Source organism: Dipodomys spectabilis, unplaced genomic scaffold, assembly GCF_019054845.1.
Source record: "Dipodomys spectabilis isolate Male_0828 unplaced genomic scaffold, ASM1905484v1 ptg000095l, whole genome shotgun sequence".
In the NCBI taxonomy this organism is placed as follows: domain Eukaryota; kingdom Metazoa; phylum Chordata; class Mammalia; order Rodentia; family Heteromyidae; genus Dipodomys; species Dipodomys spectabilis.
In genome coordinates, this window is record NW_024870772.1 from 26,590,404 (window position 1) to 26,616,904 (window position 26,501).

The following is a 26,501-nucleotide window of genomic DNA, read 5'->3' on the forward strand; positions in this document are numbered from 1 at the left end:
TTTTCCTTTTAACATAAAGCCACACATGTTACATAAAGACTTACATCATTTTCAGTATAAAAATTTGTTTATAGTAAAAATGAAATCGATTTGAATAGAACTCATTTCTTTTTATGATTATAATTTATTAATACATTGGTTGAAGCAATGAACAGGATTCTCTGTAATAGTTTATAGGCCACATTTCTATACATGTATGTAAATGAAGTTTCACAGTAACTCATTGAGGCCCATGAGGAGGGGATTCAATCACACAAGGAGTAGTTGAAGGATTGGATGGAATGTTCTAGACTTAGACCTCCAATTCCTCTCCCCATTCCTGTCATCACCCTTTTGATTTCTCTTATCATTTATTCCTGTCTAGGCTGAAGTACTAAATAGACAGTGAAAAAGACAGCAAATACCACAGAAAGGGCATCAGTGGTTCATGTCTGTGATCTGTTGGGATCTCAAGATCAAGGTTTGATGCTAGCCCAGGAAGGAAAGCCTATGAGACTCTTGTCTCCAATTAACCACCAAAAGCCCATTATGGCACCAGCTTTGGACACAAAAGCTAAGGATCAGTGCCCAGGCTCTGAGTTCAAGCCTCACACACACACACACACACACACACACACACACACACACAAGCGAGGAGTGGAGGTGTGGCTCAAGAAGTAGAGTATTAACCTTGAGTCATAAAAGCTCAGGGGCAGTGCCCAGGGTCACAGTTCAAGTCCCAGGACCAGCACAAATAATTACCACCATCAACAACAGCGATAACAAAGAAAAACACAGGGATTCATAATCATGATCATAGCAGTGCTGAGAGAGACTCTTGAGGATGTGAGCTAGAGTGAGGGCTTAAGAATCGTGATTTAGACAGGGGAAAAAGGAAGGACAGTGCTTCTATTACTACATACAGAAATTCATGAAACATCAGCAGAGAAATCTGATGAGTAAGGCCAAGGGGACAAGGAAACGGGGGAGCTGCTTTACCCTGGAGTTAGGGAGGCAGATGACATGTGGGTTAAACCAACTGCAGTGAAAGAGAAGTACCCTGAAGGAGGAGTCTCCTGCTTCTACCTGGAAAAGTGCTCCATCAGCATCCTTCTCTCTCATTGCTGCATCCTTTTCTAAAGTGACAGTCAGGGCGCTGCAGGAATCAGAGCGGAAATGGGCTTTGCTTATTGGATGATGGTCTAAATTCAGAGCGAAAGAATGTGGTTGGAGACAGCTGGTGGAAACGATTCCAGTCCTGTCTGTCCTCAGTGGAAATGTCCACGTGCGCGCTCTCTCTCTCTCTCTCTCTGGTCTTTCTCTCTGTCGCTGTCTCTCTCTCCCCTTTTCTTTTTGTGTCTATTTTCCAACAGGACTTACTTTATTTATTTAGCTAAGTGGCCGAGGAACGCCCGTTTGCTTCCCCCCAGCTCTGCTCGCTTGCCTTAGTGATGCACGCTAGCAACTCGAGTGGTTTATAAGAAGTAGAACTTCCTTCCCAGCTTCTTGTATCTGGGCAAACCTTGCCCTGCACCACTGCGGATGCAACTGCTGTAAATACCACGGGGCAGGGCTCTCTGGGCTTTAGAGACTTTCAGGCTAGCCAGGCGCACTGAGCCAGTGCCCGGACACTCAGTGACCCCAGACTGCGGCAAAGGGGGTGGGGGAGGTGGGAGTGGAAAGAGGGGAGCATCACCTGGCCTTTCCCTCCCCCTCCCTCGTGCTGCGGGAGCCTGGCTTCAATCCGGGGGGGGGGGAGGGGGGGAGGAGGGAGAGGGGGGGGCAGGGGAAGGTCGGTGACACCTCCAGCACCGCCCCCTCCCAAATCTGCAAATTCATTGCTACCTTTCTAAAAGTCCCAGGGCCAGCCCCAAGCGTCACCTCCAGTCTTTACTTGCAAGGCAGATCCGACTTCTCTCCCAGAAACGGTTTTGATTAGCACCCTTTCCCCAACGCCGCCCCATCACAAGAGGCCCAGTCTCCGCTTTGGACTTTTGGATCTCATTCGTACCCGGGTCTGGGAGCTGAGCTCAAGTCCTGGCAACTTTGACCATTCTGACCCTAGAGTCGGGCCGTTTCTAAGGCAATTTAAACAAAGAGGGAGGGGAGGCGGGGGGGGGGGGGGAGATGGAGAGACTGAGTCCCGAGGGCGGGCTTGCTGGGCGTGTGTGTGTGTGTGTGTGTGTGTGTGTGTGTGTGTGTGTGTGTTGGGGGGCGCTCCGCTCCGCGTCTGCAGCCGCTTGGGGGACCACGGCGCGGACGGGTGACCCTGGGCGCCGGGAACGCCATCGCAGGGCCGGGTCCCTGGCAACCCCGGGGCAGCGAGTTTCTTTGTCCCTGCCTCCTGCTGGCTGCGAAGGCCTCTGGCTGCCAGCAAAAAAAAAAAAAGCCGGAGCGTTGGGACTGGGGCTCCAGGCTTCCACGTGCCTCCCGGCAGGACCGAGCCGAAAGCGGCGCCTGGCAGCAAAGCACCTCGCCTCTCGGGGTTCCGCGGTGAGCCGTGGACCCGTAGAGCGAAGACCCTGGAAATCCGCTTTGGACTTCTCGAAGCCCAAGCCAGGTTGGCGGGGCTTGGGGAGGGGGCGCGTAGGGGATCGATCTCCTAGAGCGTTCTTTGCACCCAGAATCTCCGAAGACGCGCGCGTGCGTGCGCGCGCGAGTCGGGCGCAGGTCCAACTCCAGGACACAGAACATTTGGGGTCCCCCTTCCCCCTACCCCGCGACCCACCAACAGTACCCGAGCAAGGGGATCCGGGCGGCGGCGGGGTGGGATCTAAACATAGCCCCATTCCATCCAGAGATGCCCTGCGGAACGTCCCTAACAAAACCGAAACAGTGTCCACAACGGCGTGCGCGCGCGCGTGTGTGTGCGTGTGCGCGCGCGCGCGTGTGTGAGAAACTGAGAATGACTTACCTGCGATAACCCAAGGTGTGCGACCCAACCCCCCCAACCCCTCCCTTCCCTTCAACTCCCTCCCGTCCCATTTTAAATAAGGCAAGGCCAGGTTACAGAGTCCACGTGAAAATTACTTTTCCAGTTTCACTCTGATACTCCATGCGCGTGCGTGCGTGGAGCAAGCTAGATTTTTTTTTTTAAGGTTCTGGTCTGATATTTTCCCCCCCCCCCCGGTTCTGCAGGAGAACTTAGGAGTCTCATGAGACCCCCCCCCCCCCCCCCCCGCCATTCCTTCCTGCCCTTGGTTAGGGGAGGCCAGGCCTGTTCTCTTTTCGCTCTTCTTTCTATAAAGCAGAGGTTTCCTTTTCGCTGGTCTTTCCCAAGAAGTCCCGCGCTCGGCCGCCGCGCGCTGCGTGCGCCCCAGCCTGCCGCAGAGCCCAAGCAGGCAGCACGGCGGGCGCTAGGACCAGGGGGGAAGCTCGGGCGTTCCCCCCCTCTCCCTCCCTCCTCCTCCTCCCCACCCGGCGCTACCTTAAACCCAGCCCAATGCCGCTGCCTGCGCCACTCTGCGCGCCGGCGGGGGCTGCGCACGAGGAGCGCTCCGCCCGGCTACACCGCTCCGCCAGCCGGCGCGGCAACACCTGTTCGCGGCTGCCAGGGCGGCACGCGAGCTCCGGGACGCGGCTCTCTCCGCTCGCCGCTCACCGCCTGCTTCCCGAGCCAATGGATCTCCGCAGAGCCTCTGGAGAATTCTGGATACTAGCTTTGGATGCCTAAAGTTTTTATTTCCCTCCTCTTCTTTTTGTTTTATTATTATTATTAATTATCATCATCATCAATTATTTTTGGAAGGGGTGGGGGAGACAAGGAGGGGGAGATTTCTCGCCGCTACCAACGTGAGATTTATGATTATTATTATTATTAATTATTATTAATTTTTCCTCTCGGGGCGAAGGATTCATGCTGATGTCTGCAGAGTCGGTTAGAGAGTAAAAACAGCGCATGCCTTCCTTGGAGTCAGGATCCGTAAATTCTGACGTAGCCTGAGCATCTTAAAAAAAAAATCTCTTATCATAACGCCTGAGCATTTTCTTTTTAAAGTTGCTATGGTCATTCTGATCTCAAAGCAAATGGAGCCACTACGGATTTTCTCCCTTATTCCGGTCGGATGGGATGAAGACCTTGCAGCTTGCTGAGAGCCAGGCTCTGTCTGTAGAGATACACAGATACGATGATCACGATGTCAGTGTGAGAGTATGAAGCCGTGGTTTCTTAGACGATCCGTGGTTTGACCTTGAACCGGTGCCAGTGAAACAGCAGATTACTTTTATTTATGCATTTAATGCATTGAAGAGAAGAGCCTTGCCCCCGCCCCCTCTCCTCCACTCACTCTCTGCAACTGCAGTAAAGGAAGGGAGTTGGATATACCTCGCCTAATATCTCCTGGGGTTGACACCATCGTTATTGTTTATTCGCGTGCTCCAAAAGCTGGGTCCTCTGATGGCTCCCTTAGGTGAAGTTGGGAACTATTTCGGTGTGCAGGATGCGGTACCGTTTGGGAATGTGCCCGTGTTGCCGGTGGACAGCCCGGTTTTGTTAAGTGACCACCTGGGTCAGTCTGAAGCAGGAGGGCTACCCAGGGGACCCGCAGTCACGGACTTGGATCATTTAAAGGGGATTCTCAGACGGAGGCAGCTCTACTGCAGGACTGGATTTCACTTAGAAATCTTCCCCAACGGTACTATCCAGGGAACCAGGAAAGACCACAGCCGATTTGGTAGGTATAACCGTTAACCCTTTGGTGTCCGTGAGATGACACGCTCGAATTGTAACTATCAAGGAGGTGGTGGCTGGGCGGAGGGGCTGGGGGGGGGGAAGGGATGCGGGAAGGGAGCGCTCTCTCTCTCTCTCTCTCTCTCTCTCTCTCTCTCTCTCTCGCTCTCTCTCGCTCGCTCGCTGGCTCTCTCTCATCTTGCCAGCTCAGGGAAAAAAAAAAGCCTCCGGAATTGCAGATCTGCTGCTGCTGCTGGCAGGGGTGCAGCGTCTTTGCTGAAAGGCCATTTTTTTTAAGGGAGAGGGGCATGATTTATTCATATAACAGTGATCTTTTATATCAGATAACTGGGAAGCTCGGGTTTAGTAAGTTTCTTTTGAATGGACTGATTCCACGAGTTTAAAGCTTTAATCATTAACTACTGAGAACTTAAAAAATGCATTCCGTTTCCTGCAGGCGGTAGGTAGCTCGTGTCCAAATTAAGGTTTTTCTTCTTCTTCTTCTTTCCTTTACTGCTTTGCCCTTTCCTCTAATTGGGATTCGGCTTGAATTGTAAATTAAGCGTATTGTTTATTCCCCCACCCCCACCCCCTCCACGCGGGTCTACAAGCCCCGTAGGCGAAGATTGCTGACTGATTGTTCTGTGGAGAGGGAGGACTTGAAGTCGGATTTTAGACTTGGTGAGCAGTGGGGCTGAGGAGCTCGAGGGGAAAAAAAAATGACTTGGAAGAGACAGAAAGCTTACCAGAGTGTTGTTCTTCTAGACCAGGACATAACCTCTGCTTAAAAAAAAAAATTCCAGAGTGTGCATCTGGAGTGGGTTTCCCGGGTGGCTCTCTGGTGTGCGAGTGTGCGCGCGCGTGCAAAAGCGGCGAGCTAATTTTCTTTAAAGGGCATTCGGAGGATTTCACTTGCCAAGGAGGGTATTTGTGACTCAGCGCTGAGGGCTGCAGACTCGGGGAGGTGACTCTGCCCACTTTCCTGCCTCGCACACACGTGCCTGCGGGGGCACCTTTAGTCCACGGCGATGAAGTCAATTAACACAATCTTGGTTGAGGTGGCAAGGGGAGAGGGGTGGGGTGGGGGTGGGTGTTTCTCTTTCTGTCTCTGTTTCTGTCTCTATCTCTCGGTTTTTTTCTCTCTCTCCCTTCCTTAAAAAAAAAACCAGAGTCAGTTTTGGGCAACCATGCTGTTAGAAGGAGTTAACTTCTGAGTGAACCCAACTGACAACACAAACTAGGTCGTAAAAAAACCCCACAAAGTCCGGTGGTGATTTTTCTCCCTCGTGCCTTCATGCTAGAGCTGGGTACCACCGAAACGACATGCTTCGCTTTGTGTGAGGCCGTGGATGGTGTCAGGTGAGAGGGGTTCAGGTCTGGGATGGAGGACAGTTCCAGATGCCTCTCTGAGGCCCAGGGTTTTTAGCCTCATCTCCTTTGATTCGCAGCTGGCTGGCTTAAGACTAAAGCCCAAAGCAGAAACCCCAAGTTAATGGTCTCTGGTTGCCTCCTTATGCTGCTTAAACAACACAACCACAACCCCCCCCCCCCCAAAGTTGTAGCTCCTTCCCGTTGACTTACAACGTTCCTCCCACCACCCCAGAAGTGTTGCAGAGGAAGACTTCAACTTTACTCCAAGTGCTCTCTTTAGCTGGCCGCTTTAAGGGCTGCCATCGAGCCTCGCATTTGAGACTAGAACAACAGGCAGTGGGCGGCCCCAGGTTGGGAGAACTAGCATGCCACCGGCCGCAGTGGCCGCCCGCCGGGCAGCGGGGGCCGCGGGCAGCGGGGGCCGCGGGCCCCGGCGAGCGGCGTGGGCGGCGGGCCTAGGTGCGCCTGGCAGCCGCAGCCTCCGCCTCCCGCGCTCGCTAGCGGCCGGCAGGTGCCGGCTCCGCCGCCGGGGCCCCGCGGCGCTCTCCGCGGCCGTCCGCCCAGCTCCGCGCGGTCCTAAGCGCCCTTCGTTCCGGTCTCCCTTTTCGCCTAGCTCTGGTGCGCCCTTCAAGCGGCAGCCGGGGACCGCTTGTGTGTGTGCGCGGGTGTGGGGAGGAGGAGGAGGCGGGAGGGGAACGCGGCGGGCGCGGGGGGGGGGGGAGGGCGGCGGATATAATTTGAGTCGCATTTAGGGACCCCCCTCCCGATCGTTCTTATTTCGTTATTTTTGCCCGACTTTCGTCCTTTCGTTTTCTCTTTGTGTACGAGTGCGGGACGAGCGGGGCAGGCGGCCGCGCCCCGGGGCTTCCGGCGCGGTGGGTTTGCGGTGTGGGAACGGCTGGAGGCGCGGTTGGTGGCGGCGGCGGCGTGGGGAGGGCATGGGGGGGGGGGAGAGTGGACAAGCTAGTGACCAGACTCTCCGGCTCCGCGTCTTCATCTGGGGTCTCCCTCCCTCCCTCTCTCTCCCTAGCGCGATCGGGGTTTGGAGAGTAGATGGGGTCTGAGGCGCTGGGGAGGTGAGATCGAGGCACACCCCCCCCTCCCTGGGCCAGGCTGGGCCGGAGTCACCGGGGAAGGGGGGGGGGTCACGATGGGGTGGGTGACCAAGTGAGCCGAGGCAGTGGAAGGGGAGCGGCGCGCTATTGTTAACTGTTCTGCGCCGAGGAGGGCTCTGGGTCCCACCGGCTTGCCTTTCCAGCATCCTCCCCGCCTGGGCGCGGGCCTCTCGGCTCCCGGAGGCCCGGTGCGCGCGCCGGCGCGCGGCGAGGGCGCACGGCAGCCGGGGCCGGGGCGGCAGGCCGGGGCCAGCTTCATTGTGTGGATTTCTCCGCCACAACCCTAGGGTGGGTGCAGCACCACGGGGAGGGGGGGCGGGCAGGCGTGGGGGAGATTATGGGATGTTCTATTTGGGGGTGCTCCACCTCGCACCTACCCTCCAATAGCTTCCCCCCCCCCTTCTTCTTTTTAAAGGTAATCACCTTTAGGATAGGACGTTTGCCATTCGCAATCGAGTCATCAGCAATTCATGAACTCTACCGAGGGAGGAGGGCAAGGGTGCCAGGGAGGTGCCACGCGGGGGGGGGGGGAGGGCAGGAGGGGGCGCGTTCGGGAGGGGGCGGGGAGAGAGGTCGGCGGGCGAGCCCTGCAGGTACGGTTCAGTGGCTGGAGTGGAGGCCGCGAAACAACTACCCCAAAAAGGCGAGACCTCCTCACCCCTCCTCGATCCTAGAGGTTGGAGAAAGGTGTCGCCAAGGAAGTGACATCTCCCCTCAGACTCGCTTGCACAGTGTGTGTGTGTGGGGGGGGTATGATGGGGATGGGTGTTGCTGGGAGGGAGGGCGGGGGCGGAAGCCCCTGGCCCCGGGTTACAGAGGGACGGGCAGGGGGCCTCCCAGATCGGCGCAAGCTGGCGGGTAGCTGTGGAGTCGGCTTGAGGCTGGAGAGGAGGAGGGAGGGAGGGCGCGCCTGGGCGCTCTGCGGTGCCACTCACCCGGGTTGGGATGGAGCTGAGTGGGTGGCTGTGCGCAGTGGGGGTGGGGAAGGAGGGTGAGGCAGGAGGGTTATTTAAGTCTTTCATCCGGTTGCAGTGAGAAACAGGCCCCCGGGGGTGACAGCAGTGCCGCGGTCTCCCGCTGGTTGCTGCTGCTGCTGCTGCCGCTTGCTGCGGCGGCAGGTCCCAATATTAGCAACCTCTGCAGCGCGGTGCTGGTGCCTTAGGAGCCTCCTCCTCGTCTTCCTGGCCCCGCCCAGAGGGTGGCTGGGGCGGCGCTAGGACCCTGCGGCCCCAGCAGGGAGGGCGGTGGGAGCCAGCAGGGCCCGGGTGGGGGCGGAGGGGCTGCGGCAGGCGGTCACACCTGGCGCGCCGCACCGAGCGCAGCCGGGGCCTCACCTTCCGCCTCCTCCCATCACCCCCTGCAGCGGCCGCCTGCTCACCCGGGGGACGGAGTCTGCAGCCGCAGCTTCAGAGTAGCTGTGGAGGGAGGGGGAGAGATGGGGATGAGGCGGGGTGGGTTTACACCTTGATTGCAATGGGAGGTGCATTTTTCTCTACCTGGCAAGGAAAAAAAAAAAGATTTCTGCCGTCCCCACCCCTCCACCGCCTGCAGCTGCAGGTGACCGCAGCTCCGGGCAAAGCCTGGCGGTGACACAGCAGCAGTGCAGGGGACTCGGGGGTGGGGTGGGGGGAGTCTTACCGCGGTGCAGGCTGGAGCGGACAGCTTAGGAAAGGACCTTGAGGGAGTCCTTTGTCTCCTCCCCCACTTGGGGTGGGGTTTGGTGTGGCCTTTGAGGTTGGAAAAAGAGAAAAGGCTCTAGGGATGTATCTGGGCTATTGAGTTCTCTCTTTTCCTATACATATTGGCACTTTAAAGCACTCCAGACTTGCTAGTTGGTAAAAAAAAAAAGTGAGCAAAATAATAACTAGGGCAATGGTGATATAGAGTAGCCAAAAAGTGAATGGTGCCCACCTCTCCCTTCTGTAATCCTAGCTAATCAGGAGGCTGGTTCAAAGCCAACTCAGGCCAGAAAGTCCAGGGGACTCTTCTCTCCAATGAACTAGCAAAAAAAAAAAAAAAAAGCCGGAAGTGGAGCTGTGGCTCTCGTGGTAGCATCAGCCTTGAGAGACAAGTCTAAGGGACATTGCCTAGACCGTGAGTTCAAGCCACAGTACTGGCACACAACCATTGAATGCAGGGCCTGTAAAAGCCTAAGCTGGCTCACCTCCTCTTCAAGTGGGATGGTAGCTCTGTACTTCATCAGCACTCCAACTCCAACCTAGCCACTCAAAGGGAGCAGTGTGTCAGGTGGGGGTTGCATTAGAGTGAAGAAATATGATGGTATGATTTATTTAAAAATAAAAACTGGCTTAAAATTCTTATTTCCAGCTTTTGCACTTAAAATTATGTTCTTTTTGTATGGCTCTTCAATGATCTCTCTAGAGGCAAAGTCTGCCTGTATAAGGAGCTGTTTTACAGCTTACTTAGGATTCTTGAAAACTCTGTGGGTCTCTATCTCCTATTCTCCTGGTTATTTCCTAAGTAAACTCAGGTTTGATCATCTCCCTACAGGTCAACTTTGCTGGATACAGACTCTGATTATAATCTAGTCCCAGGCTTTCTGTGTGTGTATGTGTGTGTGCGTGTGTGAGTGTGTGTGTGTGTGCATATGCATGTGTGTGCACATGTGCCAGTCTCAGAACTTGAACTCAGGACCTGGGTGCTGACCCTGAGCTGTTTTGCTCAAAGCCAGCACTCTTACCACTTGGGTCACAGCTCTGCTTCCAGCTTTTTGGTGATTAATTAGAGATAAGAGTCTTACTGACTATCCTGCCCAGGCTGGGTTTGTACCCCAATCCTCAAGTCTCAGCTTTCTGAGTAGCTAGGATTTAAAAACATCAGCTCCTGGCTCCTGGCAATTGTTAACTTTTAACAGCCTCAAATCATGCTTTTCTTTATAGTTCATGCTTTTTTTTTTTTAACAGACAAGGTCACCAAGCTGCTCAGGTTGGTCTGAAACTCAGCTTAAACAATTCACCTGCTTCAGCCTCCTGCCCCTACGCCCTATGCCCTGATGCATATCTTTTTGATGTCTTGTCTGAAAATCGAAACTGAGTGCCCAGGGCTTTTAGAACTGAAGGTTACTGGAACCTAGGCTAGAGTGGAACAGCTCCTCCTTTGATGGAACTGAGGCATCATTCAGGTGGGCTCTTGGAGGGGTGGCCACCTTGGGGGTTAATGGTCTGTTTGGACAGATCTAGGAAGGCTCTGTCCATTGATTGCTATGGAGAGACTGGGAGGAGGAAGGAGGCCTGGATGTGGACACATTCCTGAGGTGTGCTCTGGTGGACCAGGGCAATCCTTGGAACTCATCAGATCCCTTGAAGTCCCAGGAGTGGGTCTTCATTTGAAATTGTTGGTTACAGTGGAAGTGAACAGAGAAATGACTCTAGTCCTTGACTTTGTGTCCTTTCTGAGCTGAGGTTGTATCTGCTAGAGCGAGAAGCCACCAGGGTCCACATACGAGGGGTATAATAAGTTGGATTTTGGCACATTTCTCTCCTTTTCTCCTTCCTTCCTTCTTCTCATCCTTCTATCCCTTTCTTTCCCTTGATCATGAAACATTCCCATGTCTGTGGAGAAGCCTTCTCCTGGCTATGGCTCAGAGTACCTTCTTTGCCACAAGGTGTGCTTACTCATGCTTACATGCCTAAGCAGATGGCAGGGGAAGTGGCCTGTGCTCAAGGAGGGAGGGGAGCAGTTGGAGGACTTGCCTGGCTCCAGCTCTGGCTTATGAAGGGCTGAACTGACCCGGTTGAGGTGATAAGAGTTCATTGTGGACAAGATGGTACCAGGAATGATAAGGATTGGGGTAGGTCCTTTTACTAGGTTGCCAGGTCTTCCTGACCTCTGTGGGTGTGGGAGGTGGGGTGTGACTCATCCATTGGGGGTGTTCTACTACCCTTGGGTTATGAAGGTGACCTCACAAAAATATGGGCTGTTCTTTGAGGTTTCTGCTGTGTGTATGTGGGGTGTGTGTGTGTGTGTGTGTGTGTGTGTGTGTGTGTGTGTGTGTGTGTGTGTGTGTGCCAGTACTAGGGCTTGAACTCAGGGCCTGGGTGCTATCCCTTTGCTTTTTCATTTAAGGCTGGTGGTCTTCTACTTGAGACACACCTCCACTTCTAACTTTCTAGTGATTATTGGAGATCAGAGTCTCACAGACTTTCCTGCACAGGCTGGCTTTGAACCATGATCCTCAGATCTAGGCCGCCTAAGTAGCTAAGATTACAAGTATGAGCCACTGGTGCCCGGTGAGTTCTCTGCTTTGGTAAGGAGCCACAAAAGTATGGATGGCGATTTGAGGTGATGAAATTTTTTTTTTCCATCTGGGGCTCACTGAAAGTTTCTTCTTACTAGGAAAGCTCCTGAAATACTTAATTAAGGTATTTTTTTAGGAAGCTGCCTCTGATTTGCTCCCCCACATTGGAATGGACTATTATCTTTTTTTTTTTTTTAAGGATTTGTTATTTCTTTTTTGTTGTTGTTGGTCAAAGATGGGAACTAAAATGCAATACCTGCATCCGCTTTCACTCATTGGCTAGCGTTTACTGGCTAGTGCTCTACCTTATGAACCAAGCCCCCAACCCCAGACCACTATGTGTTTGAATACTGCCCACATTTTCCACACCTGCCTGTCACTGAATACAAAATGGCCCTCTTCCCAGGACAATGAGTCCCTCCTTATCTATAGTATTACTTTCTGCAGTTTCAGTTACCCACCATCAACTATTGTCAGAGAACATTAAATGGAAAATTCCAGAAATAAACAACTCCTAAGTTTCTAATAACTTTTATTACAATATACTTGTCCTATTTTTTTAGCGACTTAGTGTGTCTAACTTATAAATTGAGCCTTATCATACATATGTATCTACAGTATATGTACTCTATGTAGGCTTTGATATTCTGTACTGTTTCAGGCATCCCAGAAATGTACATCCTACTGAGATGGGGGCTTTCTATAGTTAGTGAACAATTTCACTATAACTTACTTACCTTTCATTTATGCTTATACTTTTTGTTTTTCAATGATGAGGATCAAGTGTGGTGTGCATGCTAGGCAAGTGCTCTACCATTTGAGTGATGCCTCCAGTCCTTTAGGTTTGTTTGTGTGACAAAATTAAGGTTGGAACTCAGGGCCTTTTCTGTGGCTTGACTATTTTGCTCAAAGCTGGTAGTGTTGTACTACTAGAGCCACATCTCCACTTCCGGCTTTTTGTTTGTTAATTATAGATAAGAGTCTCAGGCACTTTGCTGCCAGGGCTGGCTTTGAACTGAAAGCCATAGATCTCAGCCTTTTGAGTAACTAGGATTATAGGGTGAGTCACTAGCTTATTGCTTTCTTTCTTTCTTTCTTTATTTTTTGGGTCCAATCGTGGGCCTGAACTCTGGGCCTGGGCACTATCCCTCAGCTCTTCAGCTCAAGGCTAGCACTCTACCACTTGAGCCACAGCGCCACTTCCGGCTTTTTTCCTTTTTGCTTATGTGATGCTGGGGAATCGAACCCAGGGCCTCATGCATGCAAGGCAAGCGCTCTACCACTGAGCTACCTTCCCAGCCCTTGATATAGGATGCTGTTCCCTTGCCTAGGCTGATTCTCCATCTTCCTGCTTCTGCTTCCTAAGTGGCTGTTTACAACCACACCAGCTAATAATAGTTTGTTGAACAAATAAGTGAGTGCATATGAATTTCAGAGATCTTGTCAAATAACAACAAAAAACGATTATTATAATGCTTTTATTCCCAATTATATAATTAATAGTGATAATAATACAATAATTTTAGAACTTACCTATATGTAAATGGTGCAGAAATCACCGAATCATGGGAGAAAAGGTGAAATCAGATGTGAGATGTACATAACAAATTAAGGAAAAAGCTGGAAAGTTCTGATTGGTTGGGGCAAGTGACTTAACCTGAAATCTCAATTTTATACTGTAATGACCGCACTATCCTGAGGATTGAGAGAAGGTCTCTCATTGTGTTTTAGCTGTAAGATGATCATTAGTGTTGGTGTTACTGATAGTCTTTCTGTTCTTCAGACCAGCCAATCAGATGGCTTTTGTGAAGTCATATTCTTTGGACCTGGTGAATGATGTTTGATAGGAGTTTCAGGGCTTCCTCTTGTTTAGGAAAAACACAAAGATCATCAAATACCCCCTTGGAAGATGCAAATACCTTTTTGTTGTGTGATTAAGCTTCTCCTCTTGGCCTGGTAAATTAAAATTTTCAGCCTTCTGATGGGGCAAAATACTTGAATTTTACTTTATAATGATAACTGAACATAAGGTAATACCTTAGGGTAATTGGAGGGTAAGTATAACCTAGATTGTGGTGCACATTTAGGGAACTAGGAGAGATTCATATTTATGTGGTCCCAGGAGTAACAAAATTCCATAATTTTGATGATTTTGAATACTAAAAGTTTTGATGATTTTGAACCTTTAGAGTTAGCAGTGCCTTACTGAAATAAAATGATGGAGTCAAAAGAGGTACAGCCTATATGATATGGATATCCAGGAAATATCGCCTCATATCTCTTCCCATTTGCTTTATGAAGTAGGGAAAGCTGGTCACAAATTGACTTGATTCAGGTTTTCTTTTCTTCCATGATACCACCACAGCTCACCAGTAACCTGTAAATTCTTTATTGTTTCCATGTATGAGTTCACATCTTGTGTGTGTGTGTGTGTGTGTGTGTGTGTGTGTGTGTGTGTGTGTGTGTGTGTGTGTGTGCGCTTGCCAATACTGGGGCTTGAACTTAAGGCCTGATTCCTTAGCTTTTTCACTTAAGGCTGGTGCTCTAACACTTGAGCCACACAGCTACTTCTGGTTAACTGGAGAAAAAAGTCTGACAGACTATCCTGCCCAGGCTGACTTTGAACCTTGATGCTCAGATCTCAGCCTCCTGTGTAGGTAGGATTGCAGGCCTGCTCAACCACAGCTAACGGTGGCCTCACATTCTACCAAAATAAGTTTTGCATGTGCAGGTAGCATTTTGTAAACTATAATAAGCTGGAGATAATTTATAACTTTTTCTTTAAAAAAAGAAATAGCTATTTTTTGGGAGGGTGGGTAAATGGGGAGGGGGTCACCTCCAACAGTTTCCTCTGATTTAATTACTTGCTTTATTAGATTTATGTAGTTCAGATCTTCATTTGATCTTAGCCCAGTCTATTTTGTGAGAGTTACAAAATTAATTGTTAAAAACTCTATGTAAGTGCTTTTTTATTAGTCACAAGAGACTGACTATAGTACAGTGATATGTAAGTTATTTCTAAACTCTTATATTCAAGTAGTGTTTTCTACTTATTTATTTATTGTTGGCACTGAAGCTTCAATTTAAATACCGGGCACTATCCCTTAGCCTTTTTCCTCAAGGCTGGAACTCTACCACTTGAGCCACACCTCCACTGCCAGCTTTTTGCTGATTAATTGGAGATAGGAGTCTTTTGGACTTTTTTGCTTGGGCTGGCTTCAAACCTTGAACCTCAGATCTCAGTCTCCTGTACAGCTAGGATTACAGGAGGGAATCTCACCAGTGCTTACTTTTGAAAGAATGTTTAAAACATAGTCTCAATACTTAGTATGAATTCACAAAAGGTCTATACAAAATATAGTACTTTGTAACAAAAATGTGAAAATGTCAGGAGTGCAAGGAATATTAGAAACATCCTAACTCTATTGTGGGAGAATCTTCAAATGACAATATGTTTAGAAGAATGTAAGCTGCTGTGGCATGGTCATAAAATTATGGATTTATGCCCAGCTTAGGTATTGCTATTTGTGAGATAAGCAATATAAAATAAGGAAATAAAAATAAGATCATATCTGGGCACCAGTGATTTTCTCCTGTAATCTTTGTGACTCAGGATGCTGAAATCTGAGAATCGAGTTTTGAAATAAGCTCAGGCAGGAAAGTTTGTGGGATTCATATCTCCAGTTAGCCACAAAAAAGCTGGAAGTGGAGCTGTGGCTCAAGTAGTATAGCACCTTAAGTGAAAAAGCTGAAGGAGCGTACCCAGACTGTAAATTCAAGCTTCAGTACCAGCACCAAAGGGTGGGGAAAAGGTTATGATGTTGATTTAATTTGGGGATATGGTGTTCCATGCTCAGTAAAGCAAGAACATTCCCCCCTCTAGAATGTTATGTTATCTTAATTACTTTAACTATCTTTGAGGTTTAGATAAGCACAGAGAAAAAAATCAATACCTTATTTATTTAAGCAGACATATTTGGATGGTGAGCTTGTCGGTGCTGCTGAGTTACTTTTAAAGGTGGAGCTTCAGTATAGTTATGCAATGAAGAGCTGGAAAAATTTTGTAGTTACACTTTATGCTTTTATTTTGAGAGCCACAACATCATTCTCTGAATAGGTTTAAACATTCATTATATACGAATACTACTTTTGTTATTATTTAAATATGAGATGTTGATCAGGTACCACTGGCTCATGCCTGTAATCCTAGCTACTCAGGAGGCTGAGATCTGAGGATTGTGGTTCAAAGCCAGCCTGAGTAGCAAGGTCTGTGAGACTTTAGTTCATCACCAAAAAGCTGGAAGTGGATCTGTGCCTCAAGTGGTTGAGCACCAACCTTGAGAGAAAAAAAGTAAGGAAAAGCACCCAGACCTTGAGTTCAAGCTTTAGTATCAGCACAAATAAACACACAAATAAATAAAAAGAGATGTTTATTTCTCACAGCTCTAGAGGCTGGGAAGTTCAATATCAAGATACCTATATACAAATATTTAATTTCACATGTGTAAAAGAGAAATAAATTGTTTCTCCAATGTACTCTCAGTGTTATTTGAATATATATTTATATATATTCATTTGTCCTATCACTTCTAAGAATGTATATGTAGATACTAGCTTTTAGTGGGCAGGGGTTGGGGAGAGGAGATTGGTATAGGAGTTTTGAACTCAAAGTTCTGTGCTAACATGACTTGCTTGCTCAGCTGGCACTCTACTCCTTGAGCCAAGCCTCTAGCTCAGCTTTTGGTTGACTGCCCAGCTTTTGGTTGGTAATTTCTGGAGGTGAGTTTTGAAATGCTTTTTTTTTTTTATTTCCTTGGCTTGCTTAGAACTACAAGCCCTGGATCTCAGTTTCCTACGTAGCTAGGATTTTAAGCATGAAGCTACCAGAGCCCAGGGGAATACTAGTTGTTTTTTTTTAATCTCTTTTAAATAAAATGTTTTAGTTATTTATATGTCATGTTGGTAAGTGGTTTTGCTTGATTGGGGTTCTTTGAGACAGGATTTCACTGCGTTACCCAGGCTGGGATCTTCTTGTCAGAATAGTCAAGACTAAAGGTGCATGCAATCTAGCTGGCTCTTAATATGATAAGAAATAATTTAGGTGGGAATTCAGTTATTTATTTTTTGTGCCAGTCCTGGGGCTTGAACTCTGGGCCTGAGTGCTATCCTTGAGCCTCTTTGTGTTCAGGGCTAGTGCTCTACCACTTGAGCTGCAGCTCCACTTCTGGCCCTTTTTGCAATTTATTGGAGTCTTATGGACTTTCCTCCCTGGGCTGGCTTTGAACAATGATCCTTAAATCTCAGCTTCCTAAGTAGCTAGGATTATAGGCATGAGCCACCTGTGCCTGGCTTCAATTCTTTTTAGGAAATACTTTCCCTTTCTTTTTGTGTGCTAATACTGGGGCTAAAACTGAGGGGCTTGAGCTCTTACTTGGCTTATTCACTCAAGCCTGGCACTTTATCAGCTGAGCTACACTGATACTTCCTTCTTTTTGCTGGTTAATTAGAGATAAGAGTCTTATGGACTTTCCTGCCTTGGCTGGCTTTGGATTGCGATCTTCAGATCTCAGCTTCCTGAGTAGCTAAGATTATAGGGGGTGAACCACACCGGTGCCTCACTAAGCAATAGTTTCTAATACAGAAAATGCTTCTTTAACTGGTGTGAAGTTGTGCAAGTCCCCAGGGACGCTGAGACTCTGACAATGTGATCTGTGACTAACCTGTTTTATGCCTTCTGGTGTTTATTTTGCAGGCATTCTGGAGTTTATCAGTATAGCAGTGGGCCTGGTCAGCATTCGAGGCGTGGACAGTGGACTCTACCTCGGGATGAATGAGAAGGGGGAGCTATATGGATCAGTAAGTACCAGAAGAGACAATTTCCACATTCCATGTTTGATTTGAGCTGCAGTCCTCTCCCTTCCCTTCTCTTCCCTGCTCTGCTCTTTCCCTCCCTCCCTCCCTCCCTTCCTTCTTTCCTTCCTTCCTTCCTTCCTTCCTTCCTTCCTTCCTTCCTTCCTTCCTTCCTTCCTTCCTCCCTTCTTCCTCCTCTCCCTCCTCCTTCTTCCTCCTCCTCTCCTTTCCCTTCCCCTTCCCCCCTCCTCCTCTTCCTTCTCCTCCTCCTCCCTTCTCCTGCAGCTCCTCATTCTCTTCCTTCTCCTCCTTCTTTTCCTATTCCTTTTCTTCCTCTTGCCCCTTCTCTTCTTTCTTTTTTGGTGCTAGTACTGGGGCTTGAAGTTAGGCTTTTGCTTGGCTTTTTTGCTCAAGGCTGATTCCTTATTCCTTGGGCCACACCTCTACTTCCAGCTTTTTGTTGGTTAACTGGAGATACATTTCTCATAAACTTTCCTTCCTGGGCTGGCTTCAAGGTGGGATCCTCAGGTCTCAGCTTTCTGAGTAGCTAGGATTACAGGCATCAGGCACATGCCTAGCTCTTAAACTTCATTTAAGGCTGGCAATAAAACCAAGTCAGTCTGGAAAGGCAAATGTTAAGTTTTTACTTTTCAAAGCAAGCAAGCCATTTCATTTTTATTAATAGAACCTCAGTTCTGCATTTTCACTAGACCAAAGTCGTTAAGAAAATGGTTTATTTATGTGCCAAACCATCTTCATTATCAAGTAAATAAAAAAATTCACCAGTGTGAAAAAAATCCCCATCTTCTTGTATTGAATGAGAGTTATTTTTGAAATGAATCAAAATGATCTCCCAAGCTTTGCCAAGCATTGTAATTAAAACTAGAAATAGACCATGCAGTGAGTCTAAATCCTTTTTCTAAATGACACAAGATTTTTCATTATGCAGGGAGGGAAGGGAGATGGAAATTATTGTCAGATATTCTTGTATGCGAATAAGGATATAGCAGCATTGTAATTATTTGCTAGCATGCTGATTTTTTCCCCCTTCTATCTAACTTCCCATCCCCACGAAGTTGGGAAGTCCTTAGGTTAAACATTGACAGAGCATTTATGCTGCCTGGCCAGGTTTCAGGCATGGTGGTAGATGCTGTGCTGTATTTGTGAATGGGATAAAGTCTATTCCTGCTCTCCAAGGAGGTGAGAGGTTTACATTTTCACCTGTTTATGCTTCTAGGAGTGCAGTGTTCAAATCATACTGTATGAGACACAGTACAGATAGAGTCAATGCTTGCTAAATTATTAGGCAAATAATTAGTATATACTGTGGACCCTTCGTATGCACAAGTAAATGGCTCTCAGCAGCAGCCATGGTGGATGAATGCAGGATACATGGCATTCAGAGCTTTGTGTACTTCCTCTTCCTCTTCCTCCTTCTTCTTCTTCTTTGGTCAGTTGTGGGTCTTGGACTCTGGGCCTTGATGCTGTCCCTCAGCTCTTTAGCTCAAGGCTAGCACTCTACCACTTGAGCCACAGAGCCATTTCCAGTTTTCTGGTAGTTTATTGGAGATAAAAGTCTTACAGACTTTCCTGCTTGGGCTGGCTTTGAAAGTGTGATCCTCAGATCTCTGCCTCCTGAGTAGCTAGGATTACAGTGGCAGTGGCAGTGGCACCCAGCCCTAAGCTTCTTGTTACTCAAGTCTAGCACTGTACAACTTGAGCCACAGCTCTACTTCTGGCTTTTTGTGGTTAATTGCAGGTAAGTGTCTCATGGACTTTCTTACTCTGCTAGCTTCTAACTGTGATCCTCAGCTCTCAGCCTCCTGAGCCACTGGTACCCAACCTTGATTAATTTTTCTTATAACAACACTCAACCCCTGCTAAAGACATACATACGGCTTCAAAAAGATCTGTTTCCCTGCTCAGTTCCTTAAACTAAGCACAAAAACTTTCACCTTGTTTTTTTTTTGGGGGGGGGAGGCGGGGACCATTTGCTTTTTGGGAGATATACTTTCCCCCCAAAATTAAGGGCAGGGGAATACTCAGCAGGTCATACAACATTTTAAATTCAACAGCTGATAAGTGTGGGGACTAGAAGTTTTTTTCCACACCCACTCTGTTGTGTAATGTGTGTGCAAGAATTTAAATGTTTTCTTTTAAAATTTCTTATGGTTCAAAAGTATTTATTATTCATTTCTCTTTCTTTTTATGGTTCTTGGTTAAAACCACGTGAAATAAGTGTGCGAATAAGGAAAGCTTATTGTGTTAATGTGGTCAAACAGTAGAATTTGTAATAAAATTAACTTCAGATTTTTATTATCATTATTGGCAATCATGTGAAATTTAATCCATGTTATCTACAAAATGAGAACTTTGATTTAAGCCTACAGAATGTTCAAAATAAAAACATTAGACTGGGAAAAGTTCTGGAGTTTTCAGTTGGTAGATATATAAAGCAAAAAGTTTTCTAGCTGTTTTCCTTTCTTATCCATATAGTAGTTTAAAAAATATATACACATGAGCTAGTCTAGGCATTGGTGGCTCACACCTGTAATCCTAGCTACTCAGGAGGCTGAGATCTGAGGATGGCAGTTCAAAGCCAGCTGGGGCAGAAAAGTGCCCATGAGACTTTTATTGCCAATAAACTACTCAAAAAAGCTGAAAGTGATGCTGTGGCTCATGTGGGAGGGCACTAGCCTTGAACACAAAGAGACTCAGACTCAGGGACAGTGCCCAGACCCTGAGTTCAAGCCCCAGGACTAGCAAACATACACACACACACACACACACACACACACACACACACACACACACACACACACACACACACACACAGAGTACAGTTGCACTCAACTACTTCAAGTGACAGGAAAAAGATAGCTTGTTTAATTTGAATATAAAATACAACATTGGTAGGCACTGGTGGCTTATGCCTGTAATTCTAGCTTTTCAGGAGGTTGAGATCTAGAGGACTGAGGTTTGAAGTCAGCCCCAGCAGAAAGACTGTGAGACTCTACTGCAAAATAACCAGCAAAAAGCAGAGCTGGAGGTGTGGGTCAAATGGTAAAGTGCCAATGGTGAGCATGAAAACTGAGGCCCCAGAGTTCTAACATCAATACCAATGAACAAGAAAAACAAAAACATTGCTGTTTTTGTTTTTTTTTTTTTCCTTCCTATGCTAGGGTTTGAATTTGGCCTGTACTTACTCAGCTTGCTTGCTCATGGTGGATGCACTACCACTTATACCATGCCTCCAACCCTGATACTTTTTGCTGGTTCTTTTGGAAATGGAGTATAGTGAACTTTTCTGCCCTGGCTGGCTTCAATCCAGGGCAGATCTTCTGGATCTCAGCCTCCCAAGTAACTAGGATTACAGAGGTGAGCCAGTGGCATTAGGCTAAGACAGCATTTTTTTTTCTCTCTACTCAACATGTTCATGATATGTACAATGCTTCTCGATCACTTCTCTCATTCATCCCCCTCATCCATCCCAGCCGCACCCTGAAGTTTTCTAGTTCCATTTCACATATGTACATTGAGTGTTAGGAGCATATTCACCCCTTGTTCCTCTTTCCATCAACTACCCACCTCTCTTTGTTACCCCCCTCGTCCCCTCAGGCAAGGTATGGTTCAACTTCCTAGTAGTCATTTAGTTAAAATGCTTGTTAATTATACCAGGGACCTATAGCGTGGAAATCTACTTCATATTACCATAGTCAGTTCTGTTGTGCGTATATGCAGATGGCCCTGTATGTGTTTGCATATATGTCTATTTTTAGATCTAACTTCCACATATGAAAGAAAACATGTACCCTTTGTCTTTCTGTGCCTAATTTATTTCACTCAACACAATTTTTTTCCAGAGCCTTCCATTTCCATGTAAATAACCTATTATTCTTCCTAATGGATGAATAAAATTCCATTATGTGTTTATACATATTATGCATATACATGTCATATGTTTACATATTATATGAACCATATGTCTATATGTAATACCTAGTATAATATATGCGTGTATATATAATATCACATTTTTGATCCATAGTTTCATGTAGGGCATCTGAGCTGTTTCCATAACTTGGCTATGGTAAATAGTGCCTCAGTGAATGCGGATGTACAGATGTCTTTATTGTATCTTAACTTGCAATCTTTTAAATAATTATCCAGGTGGTATGACTGGATCAGAGTCATTCTGTGTTTAGATTTTTTGAGGAATCTCTGTACTACTGCCTTCCATACTAGTAGCATTAATTCACATTCCCATGAACAGGGGAATAGGTTCCCCCCATCCCCAGTCCAGCATTTGTTGTTTTGTATTCTTGATGATAGTCATTCTGACTGGAATGAAGTGGGATCCCTATGCTGTTTTGATTCACATTCCCTTTATGCCTAAGGAGGTAAAAGTCTGTGGGTTTTGGTGTTTATTTATTTATTTTTGGTTGTGGGCTTAAAGTCAAGGCCTAAATGCTGTCCCTGAGCTTTGTGGCTCAAGGCTAGTGCTCTACCACTTTGAGCCAAGCTCCACTTCTGATTTTGTGGTGATTAATTGGAGATGGTCTCACATACTTTCCTGCCCTGGCTGGTTTTGAACTGTGATCCTGAGTAGTTAGAATTACAGGCATAAGCCACTAGTGCTTGGCTAGAAATGTGTGTGTGTGTGTGTGTGTATGTGTGTGTCAGTTGTGGGGCTTGAGCCCAGGGCCTGGGTGCTGTCCCTGAGCCTCTTTGTGCTTAAGGCTAGTGCACTACCACTTGAGCCACAGCACCACTTCAGTTTTTGAGTGATTAATTAAAGAGTTTCATGGGGATTTTTCTACCTGGGCTGGCTTCAAATCACAATCCTCAGACCTCACTCAGCCTTCTTAGTAGCTAGAATTACAGGTATGAGCCACCAGCACTCAGCAGATTATTTTTTTTTAAGTGTAAGGATGGACTTTTTAAAAAAGTCTTTTGAGGACTACAAATTATAAAGTAAAAGCAGATCACTACATAGAAATCTAGTAAATACTTTCTGACTGTTCTTGAAAACTTTACCAAAGATATTCACTTAAATTTACCCCAGTCACAGTGTTATCAGTTATAATGCTCTTAAGATGACCATGTCTTTATTTCAAATTATATTACACATTATTCCCTCAAGGTCAAATAACACATAGAATTTTTAATGATATAGGATATGATGTGATTTTTTCTGCCTTGTTTACATTTTAAACTATAGGTTGATTGATTTAGATATTTAAATATTTTTTTCAAAATCACCCTATTGAAACAATAAATTACTTTAAAATACATTTGTAAGGCATAGAATTAAATTTGGTATTTAAAAATTAAAAATTTAAATACAAATTTTTGATTTTTTTTCCTAAATGGCTTTTGTCAACAGAATTAATTATTTGCTTGGTTTTGGAGACAATGTTCTACTATATAGTCTCTGTCCTAGAATATGCTATGTAGCCCAGGATGGCCTCAAAAAGCTGATACACCTGCTTTAGCCACGTAAGTGTTGAGATTATAATCTACAATGCCTTTGCTAATTTTTCTTTTTCTTTTTTTTCCTTTTAACCGGTCTTTTGGCTTGAACTCAGAGCCTGGGCACTGTCCCTGAGCTTCTTTGCTCAAATCTAGCATTCTAGCACTTTAGCCACAGCACCACTTCTGGCTTTTTTTTTTTTTTTTCTGTTAATATGGTACTGAAGACTCAAACCCAGGGCTTAGTGCATGCTAGGCAAACACTCTACCACTATGCCACATTCCAAGCCCTAATTTTTCTTTTTTTTGGTGCCAGTCCTGGGGCTTGAACTCTGGGTCTGGACACTGTCCCTGTGCTCTACCACTTGAGCCACAGCTCCACTTCCAGTGGTTGATTGGAAATAAGAATATCACAGACTTTCCTACCTGGGCTAGCTTTGAATCATGGGCCTCAAATCTCAGCCTTCCCAGTAGGTAGGCTTATAAGTATAAGCCATTGGTGCGGGTCCTAACCTTCAGTTTTTAAAAATATAATTTTATTGTTATTATTAAGATGTTGTACAGAGGTGTTACCATTTCATAAGTCAGGTAATAAGTACCTTTCTTTTTTTGGACAATGTCAATCCTTCCTTCACTTTCTCCCAGTTTCCCCCTCCCATTCTTGCCCACAAGTTACACAGTTCATTTTCCACATAGCCTAGCCTTCAACTTTTAAAAATGAAGATAGTATTTAAGATAAATACCATTTAGGTTAAGTACTATTTCAGGTAATTTGAAACTTAAAGAAAATATAAAATGATGTTCTTTTGACATGACCTCGATTTTTCTTAACTTTGAGATATATAAAGTGAATTGAAGTAAGTTATTCCCAGTTGAACTCAATAAAACACTTTTTTGATGTATAGCACAGAAATTCTGTCTAACTATAGGTTTGTCATATGGTCTTCAAATTTTTGTGATCTTATATTCCCCCCAAAAATGTGGTTTTATGTGCCTGCATTCCAACATATGCATGTTAACATATTTAAAATCATACTTATAGAAATAAAATTCACATATGGTACATTATTTTATAAAATGTGCATCACAGTAAACTTTTTGTGTGTGTGTGTGCCATTTCTGGGGCTTGAATTCAGGGTCTGGGTGTTGTCCCTTAGCTTTTTCAATGAGGCTGGTGCTTTACCACTTGAGACATAGCTTTACTTTCAGATTTTTGGTGGTTAATTGGAGATGAGAGTCTCACAGACTTTTTCTACCCAGATTGGCTTTGAATGGTGCTTTTCAGATCTTCCTGAGTAGCTAGGATTAGAAGCTTGATCCTCTGGTGGCCTGACTCCAGTAAACATTTTTAAAGGATATGATGAACAAGTAGGCCAAGTTGAGGAATTATTATTGGTGTTTTGCTCCAAATGTTGCCTTGCATAGAGTTCATATGTTGGCCATATACTTCAGCCATAGAGTAGGGTGTACTATCCAGTTAAGTAACTACCAGATTGCTAGATAAAATCACTAGCATGATATAGATATCTGCAGTTTATCAGTGGAAAAAGAAAACACACGTGATTTTGTGTTCAATAAAGTTGGCTGTGGGGTTGTGGGCCAGGCAGAGCCTCATCTCCCTGCACAGATTATTTCAGTGACTTCTAAGTGTAAGTCCGCCCCAGAAGCAGCCATGTTTTCTGAGTGTCTCCCACTTCCTGGAACATACAAGCTGACACAATATATACCAGAGAGGGCTGGGAAGGTGACTCAGTGGTAGAGCGCTTGCCTTGCATGCATGAGGCCCTGGGTTCGATTCTTCAGCACCACATAAGCAGAAAAAAAAAGCTGGAAGTGGCGCTGTGGCTCAAGTGGTAGAGCACTAGCCTTGTGCTGAAGAGCTGAGGGACAGTGCCCAGGCCCAGAGTTCAGGCCCACGGCAGGACTCCCCCCCCCCCCCAAAAAAAAATATATATATATACCAGGGATTGCACTGTAGGAAGTGGTAAAGAGAAGGTAGAAAGCAGGATAACTATCCCTCCCTCCCTCCTTTCCTTCCCTTCCTTCCTTCCTCCCTTCCTTCCTCCCTTCCTTCCTTCCTTCCTTCCTTTCTTCCTTCCTTCCTTCCTTCCTTCCTTCCCTTCTTCCCTTCCTTCCTTCCCTTCTCCCCTTCCTTCCTTCCCTTCTTCCCTTCCTTCTTCCCTTTTTTTTTTCTCTCTCCCTCCCTCCCTCCCACCCTTTTTGCCAGTCCTAGGACTGAAATTCTGGGCTTGTCCCTGAGTTCCTTTTTGCTCAAGGCTAGCACCCTACCACTTGAGACACAGTGCCACTTCTTGGCTTTTTCTGGAGGCTAAATGAAGAGTCTTACAGATTTTCTTGCTTGCGCTGGCTTCGAACCATAATCCTCCAATCTCAGCCTCCTGAGTAGCTAGGATTACAGATGTAAATCATCAACACCTAGCTAGTCATTCCAGTGAGAGTGTTTTGTGTTTTCCTTGAGGCCAAACAAAACCTTGTTTTCCCTTCTGCGCCATATCACAGGCAACAAGCATAATTTATATTATGGTTACATTTATTTTTGCATCCTCTAAAGATAAAAAGGGTTTAGGCCATCTTTTACTTCTCTGTGTGTGTGTGTGTGTGTGTGTGTGTGTGTGTGTGTGTGTGTGTGTGTGTGTGTGTGTGTGTGTGTATGTGTGTATGTATGTATGTATGTTTGTGTGCTGGTACTGGGGCTTGAACTCAGAGCCAGAACACTTAGCTTTCTTTGGTCAAGACTACCTCTCTATTACTTGAGCCACAGCTCTACTTCCTTTTATTATTTTTTTGGTGGTTACTTGGAGGGAAGAATCTCACAGACTTTTTTGCCCAGGCTGGCTTCCAACTGAGATCCTCAGATCTCAGCTTCTTGAGTAGCAAGGATTACAGGTGTGAGCCACCAGTGTTCTGCAGTGTCTTGATGTTACCTAAGGTCTATCTGTGTCCCTTGCCCTTGAACGCAGGTGCTTGGTAAACACCCTTTGAAGAAAAATGAATGGATAGTTCTGATGAATTCTATTCTTTGATTATATATATATAGAATAGGACCTTGACTCATGGGATCAGTGTCTATATGAGACTTTAGTTGAAGGAAGAATTGCTTTCTTTCATTCCCAGGCTTAATTGGATTGCATCTGTGCTGTCCTTGGTGTGCCCAGCCTAGGGGAATATGGCTGAGGTTAAATGAGATCTTCTGCCTGAGCTCCCTGAACAGCAAGCTATTTCCCTTTGCTCTTGTTCCTTGTGCCAGCAAGGTGGGGAGTGAGGTGGAGTGGAGCATCTTTTCCCATAGGCTTTAGGCTTATCCTACCTATGGAAGGAGCAGAATGTCTCATTTTCATGGTGAGGAGACCAACAGAAGGAAAATGAAATAGATGATGAATCTATTTCTAAAGGTATTAAGTGTTGGAGCTGAAGGAGTCCTGGCCTGTGTGAAATTACATAAAGTTTGTGTACTAAAGTGGAGAATGTTTTAAGGCAAGCCTTGAAAATGCTGATCTCATTGTAAAGGAAAGTAGATAAGAGATTTGGTGAGTCTTGAGCCATTCTAATAGAGCAAGTTAATGTGTTCATGTAGCAGAAGTGTTCACTTAACCATATTTTCATGTTGGGAGATTAATTTGCTTTTTTCACTGCTATGTTCTTTGCCTTCCAGTTCACCTTGGATGGGAGGGGACAGAAACGAATGGATAATGCTTCTGAGGAAAATAGAAGAATATTAATATGGGAATGTGGCAATAGGGAAAATCTATATTGCTAATATGTATTG

The 26,501-nt window shown here is 46.3% G+C and overlaps 1 protein-coding gene across 1 annotated transcript in view; it reads left to right on the forward strand.

Annotated features, from left to right (window-relative positions):
• Positions 1 to 3,469: 3,469 nt before the first annotated feature.
• The window catches only part of Fgf9 (fibroblast growth factor 9), a 49,481-nt gene continuing 26,449 nt past the window's right edge, over positions 3,470 to 26,501 (forward strand). Inside the window, exons 1-2 of the mRNA XM_042685783.1 lie at positions 3,470 to 4,652; positions 17,145 to 17,248. Of these exons, the coding sequence (XP_042541717.1) occupies positions 4,376 to 4,652; positions 17,145 to 17,248 (381 nt within the window). The 5' untranslated portion in view covers positions 3,470 to 4,375. The remainder of the gene's footprint in view (positions 4,653 to 17,144; positions 17,249 to 26,501) is intronic.